The sequence below is a fragment of the Tetrao urogallus genome, assembly GCF_951394365.1.
Source record: "Tetrao urogallus genome assembly, chromosome: 2".
NCBI classification, from domain to species: Eukaryota; Metazoa; Chordata; class Aves; order Galliformes; family Phasianidae; genus Tetrao; species Tetrao urogallus.
Genome location: NC_136814.1, coordinates 43,729,884 through 43,735,883, shown reverse-complemented (window position 1 = coordinate 43,735,883; position 6,000 = coordinate 43,729,884). Strand labels below are relative to the sequence as shown.

General features: G+C 43.0%; 1 protein-coding gene across 1 annotated transcript in view; it reads left to right on the top strand.

Moving 5' to 3' along the window:
* Window positions 1-892: 892 nt before the first annotated feature.
* PACRG (parkin coregulated) overlaps window positions 893-6,000 on the top strand; it is a gene marked incomplete at both ends in the record, with an annotated part of 185,671 nt that continues 180,563 nt past the window's right edge. The window contains one exon of the mRNA XM_079549973.1: window positions 893-1,039. Within this exon, the coding sequence (XP_079406099.1) occupies window positions 893-1,039 (147 nt within the window). The remainder of the gene's footprint in view (window positions 1,040-6,000) is intronic.

The window sequence follows — 6,000 nt, the reverse complement described above, 5'->3', positions numbered from 1 at the left end:
CAGAGGGCTGGACGAGGACAGCGCTGCCTGCCTGCCCGCCTGCCCGCGCCGTGACGCCGTGACCCCGTGCCCTGACCGCTCCCACACCGCTCACAGCGGGCACCCACCCACCAAAGCGGACTCGTCTGTAAGAAGCCAACCCACGTCACCCCCGTGGAGCCGACACGGCTGCCGCAGCAGCAGCGATGCGGGCAGGAAAGGGCGGATCAGCATCCGGGCTCTGGGCAGGGGAGCGCGCTCACTCACCTATCATGGCGGCCGAGAGAGGAGGAGAGGAGGGGGCGCGCGCACGCTCCTAAACCCGCTGTTCGAGCAGTCCGAATCCGAGCAGCCATCCGACGCGAGCGGTCGGGGGAGGAAGTGCAGCCGGCAGCGAACTGCGCGTGCGCCGCGGGGCCCTCTGGGTAACGTAGTTCTCGGGTTTTCACATCGCCTCACGTGCGTGCCGGCTTTCCCCGTGTGGACACACGCACGCACACACACACGCACACGCTCGCGAGCACAAGCACGAGCACGAGCACGTGTAACTGATTTCTGCTAACTGCTGTGTCCCGCCGGTTTCCCGCGCGCCGTTCGTTTCGCTGCCTTTGGGGTTCCTCCCCGCCCGGCAGCGCGGCGGTTGTTGACGCGTTGCTTAGCGACGGGTGCGCGGCCCGGCCGGTGGCACAGGGGTGAGGGGGAGCGCCCGGGGCGACCGGCGGAGAAATGGGGACTGCGGGGACGGTGGGACGAGCCAGGGGGCGAGGGCGGCGGCTCGAAGGAGCGGGAAGAGGGCGAACGCGGCGGTGCCGCTGGCTGCGGGACGGCTCGGTGCTCTGGTAGCTGACCGGGCCCGGCCGTTCTTGTTTGTGCTTTTGCAGTCCGCGTGCCGATTCTCGCCCGCTGCGGGGAGATGGTAGTGGAGGAACCGGGCTGCGGCCCCGCCAAGCCCTCGGGGAACAGGCGGCCCCAGAAGCAGGAGCCGCTGGGACACGTGAAGAAAAGCAAGCAGCAGGTCTCTGACGGCTTCACTGTCAAAGCCATGATGAAAAACACTGTGGTACGTTTGCGACTAGCGCAGCGGTCCTCAACCGTGTCCTCTGGGCGGGTGAGCGATGCCTGGCAGGCAGGGGTGCGGGTGCTGGAACTGCATCTGGAGTTTGCTGGTTGCTACGGCTGCTTGCAGGTTTCACGTTCTCACCAGGTAACAGCCCGTGCCTGTGGGAATGCAGGCACCTTTCTTTCTGCGAGGTCCTGCGTTGCGCGGTGCGGGCCCTGCGTTAGCAGTCAGCCCGCAGAGCCGTGTGCGGGGCTCCCCGCCTCGCGCTGTGCACAGTGCTGCCAGACGATACAGTAGCACTTTACGTGTAAGTTGCTTGCACGTAGTGACACAGCGTGGGATATGTTTGATGTGCGTGTCACAGAGGATGGCAAAGGTCTGGAAAATACAGTAATTTTTAAACTAAACTCTTCTAAACTAAACTAAACTAAACTAATTTGCACAGAATTAGAATGCTAGCCTGTGGAGGAACTAATTCTCCATCTGATATTTCTTAGGCTAAGAGGAATGGATTCAGCAAACTTAATCGTCATTAATAACCCACTTTCTAAAGAAATTAGAGGTAAATGAGTGAAAATAATGGGATCAAGGCCATTCAAATTGCTTTATGCTATTTGTCTACATTTAACGTACTTAAGGAACAAATATAAAAGCTTCAGCTAGTGCAGAATGCAAATGGTCTCCATGTGAGTGAAGAAATTGATACAAAACTCCTGAATTGGATCTGGATTTCCCTTTATTTAGACACAATTCAATGTTTTAACTAACTTATGTTTTTTCTCTTTTACTTTTTTTTTTTTTTTAAGCCATTATCGTTATTATGTATATCATTCTGATTTCTTTTGTGAGACATAATTTCCCTTGTTTTGCTATAGCATTCTTCTTTTTGAGGTCTACTGATTCGTAATCTGTAAGAACACCCTCTTAAGAAAAGTTAAAAAAAATGCATATTCTGTTCCATTTGAAGTTTAAATGGAACAGAAGTTCTGTACATAAACAACTTCCTTCATATTAGTAAAATGAAAACTTGTTTCACCTTAGTGGGAAGAACGCAGGACTAAAAAAATCCAAGGAATGTTTTATAGGTTGTTTAGTTTGGATTTCATTCTGTAGATATGGAATAGACTGAGCTTAGGGATTAATTTTTGAGGACTTTTCCTCTTCTCTGTACAAAATTCAAGTCATTAGTACTTATATGTGTTTGTTTATATCTTGATGTGTAAGAGATGCTTGATTTAGTCTAGTCTGTGGTTTCAACAGGGTTTGAGAAATATATGTATTTTGTTTTTAAAAAGAGACTTTACTTAGGAGCATAACTAGCTATCACTTTAATTGGAATTCAAGTTTTCTTAGAATGTATACAATTTTAACTTTTATGGTCACAAGTTCTAACTTTCTAAACATCAGAATATTAAATCATGTGTTGCTATCACTGAGCAATAGCAAACAGGCAAATCTACCGCCTTTGGATTGTGTTTCATGTTGCTTGCATGGGCCTCTGGACATCACCTAATACAGCTTCCCTTTGGAACTGGGCCTGTTGCTAGCACATGAGTACCCTTCTCTAAGCTGTGGAGATCTCCAACAGTAGTGGTTCTCTGGTCTATCTGGGAAGCTGTCATGTTGCTGCCCTGCCTGTGTGCCGCTGTGGTACTGTTGGAGACAGATTTAACTGAGTTCTGACCCATTCCACAGGTTCTTTTCCTAACTCCCTGGCTCCCTAGGAAGCATTGAGACTGTTTGATGAAGTCCAAGGCTGTTTTTTTCCAAAAGTTCTGAGTGAGGACAGGCAGACAGGAATTATTTCCCTGGGGTCAATGTGCGAAATGTCAGAATAGAGTAAGGATTATCTCACTGCCACTCAGCCTCTGTAGAAAGGAGAGTTTCTTTTCTCTTTTCCAACAACAGAGCTTAAGATTTATTAAGTACTCACTTGTCAGAGGTTGACATCATAGATGAAGTTGTCATGGAAGGCTTAGGAGTTGATTGGTGAGTTAAAAGCACAGCAAGCTAATATAGTTAAAGCATGGCAATTCTTTTTAACAGCATGACAGGGCATGGTGTCATCAATGACTTGTTCAGCATCTCCAGGTCAGACTGTGAGGTACAGATTAATAACCTCTGGTGCAAACATGCACTGGAAAGGACGTAGGTTAGTGAATTACCATTATGTACCTATGACTGTGAATATAGTCGTAAAGGTTCCAGAGTTGTTTGAAGTTTGTTATGCTGGGAATGTCTTACTAAGCCATTTTTTCATGGAAGTTGCTGGATAGACTTTTCTGAAGTCTGTTTTCACAGCTTGTGATAAGTACAGAAATGTAGGCATCAGGTGACTTTCGTAGAATATTCAGGACTTTTCTAATCTCTAGCATATTACATCTTAGATTTACTAATTGAAATAAATATTAACTTAATAAATATTCACCAAGAAAATTGTTTCAGAATTGAAAAATGTGTTGTATGTTATTTTTTTCCTTCTAAAATTAGAAATTTGTATAGTGGTTGAATTTAGGAGCAAAATCCAATAAAGGCCTTCTATACTAACAAGCTAGATACTATGACATTTACATTTTAATTGTTCTGTCTTCCAAGTAGAGTCAGGAGTGCCACACTGTGTGCTCACAGTTCACCTGTACGGCATGAGTAAAGTTAAGATTAAAATTAAAAACTTATATGCAAGGTATCAAGTATAATAATCTCTCTACACGAACATGGACAGCAGGAAGATACCTTTATTCGCTTCTGATCCTCTGCAGACAATTGTCTATTTTTTCTATTTTCTGTAACTGTACATAGTTGAGGGAATAAAGTATTAATGCCCACTTTTCTTCTATAAACTAGTGGTAAAATACTTGAAAGGAGAGGGTGTATTTAGTGTTCATCATTAACTATAATGGATCAGATATTTTTTTAGTAGAATTGGAACGTAAGACATCTCTTCATGAATGCTGAGCCAACAAAGCTATGAAATAATGTTCTTGATTTTGCTGTTTCTAAAGAACCTTGAATTCTTTACACTGAAATGCCAGTTTAATCAGAAAAGACAGTTATCCTTTCTCTACCGGTCCTCCTTTAGTGACACTAGTGGGAATTATGTTGGAGTGTCCATCTGCAAACTATCATTCTTATCTCCTTTGACTAGAATACTGAATTCTCCTTCCTAGCTGTGTGTGAAAACCAATAGGTTTTATATAGAAAACATCACTAGTGCATCCATCTGTGTGTTCCATGAAAGCAGTCAGTACCTGCTGTTAATAAGGGATGACATCTATCCTGTGTTTAAAGTGAGGATGTTTACTAAATGTGCTTAGAAGGGAGGTGGTACTAAAATACATGTATTACAAAAAATACGAAGCATAGCTATTCAACACTGGAGTCTCTGCTATGCGCAGAAACACAGCTCCCATCTCCAAAAAGAATGTAATTGTTTATAAGTAAAAAAAAGAAAGTTATTTAGATTCCAATCCTGGATTTTCATTCCTCTGTTTCTCCTTTAGGAGCCCGTATTGGAATGAACCCTTAGTCTTAGAAATTTAAACTCTTTCAAACAATTATCAACACTGTATGTACAGGACTTTCTCACCCTTTGATAATAATTCAGAGCAAGAATTTCTTTTTAACCACAGAGATAATATGATTTCATTTAAATTCTGAAGCTTCTGATTATGTATTTTTTTCATATTCACCCACTCTGTGTAACCAAAACTACTTATTTTAAGTTGTAGCAGTAACAGTGTCTAATCTGATTTTATGACTATAGAAAATCACTATTTGCAAGAAGAAAGTTTACATTTCTACTGTAGTAGTTAATTTATTAAAAAGATAGTAAGTTCTGGAGCATGCAATGTCAGCCTAAAGGCATATTTTGTTAGACGTGTACTGGACAGTAGTCTGTATGTTTTTGGCGAACTGCTCCAGTTCAGCAGTTTTGTACAATCTATTTTAGTGAACCGTAATGGAATTTAAACTCTTATTACCCTGGGAGGCAGTCCTATCTTCTTCATGTTTCAGGCTGCTTATTACTACTGTCACATATTATGCCTACATTTGTACAGTAGAGCAACTTGGACATTTGTACAAGATCAGGGAACTGATTCTGCTGAACAGTACTCCGTCTTGTTTAAGCTAAGTGTAGATGTGTGGTCTTCAGGGCTGAGGCAAACAACGATCCTTACTGCCACAAGGCTCCTCGTTCCTGCCCTCCTACCTGTCCTGAAAGCACGCTTCTGTCACTCCTTTTCTGTTTGCGTTGGTGTTTCTTACAACTACACAGGAGGCTGGATTGACTCTTAACAGCTGGTAAATTAATACTGCAAGAAGGAGGGGACACAGGAATGTGCTGTAAGCATAAGCATTAGCCCTTATCTGAAACATCTCAATCTTAATTCACTTAAAAACAGTTGTGAAACCAAGTTTTAGCAGAGTAATTTCACAAAACACCTAAAGCAGCATAAACTTGCATTACATTTGAAAGTTGTGATTTTTCATCCCTGGTCATCTGTTCTTCCTTTATGCAATATAAACACATATGGCCATGCAGTGTACTAGGCTAGGGTGTAGTTAAACGTAGATTAAAAGCAACAATTTTTTTTTTTTTTGTAGTGCAGACTTAATTTACAGCTCATAATGGTGTAAAGTAACAAATCTGAGGCTGCTACACCCCTTCCTGCTTCTGCTGCATTCCTGCCTCCTCTGTAACACTACTCATAGCTATGCAACTGAGTCAATGATTCAGTTGCATTAGGTTGTATTAGATCCCAACATGAAAGGCTTCAACACAGTGTTTTTATATCCCTTCAGAAAGGGAAAATAACTGTGTTGCTTTCCGATCCTATTTCTTTTACCATAATGAGCACTTTAATGTAGTGGAGTGACCATGATAGCATAACGTAAAAGCAGAACACATGAAAAACACTTAATGCTTAAGGTCATAATACCTTCTGAGAACCTTTATTTTG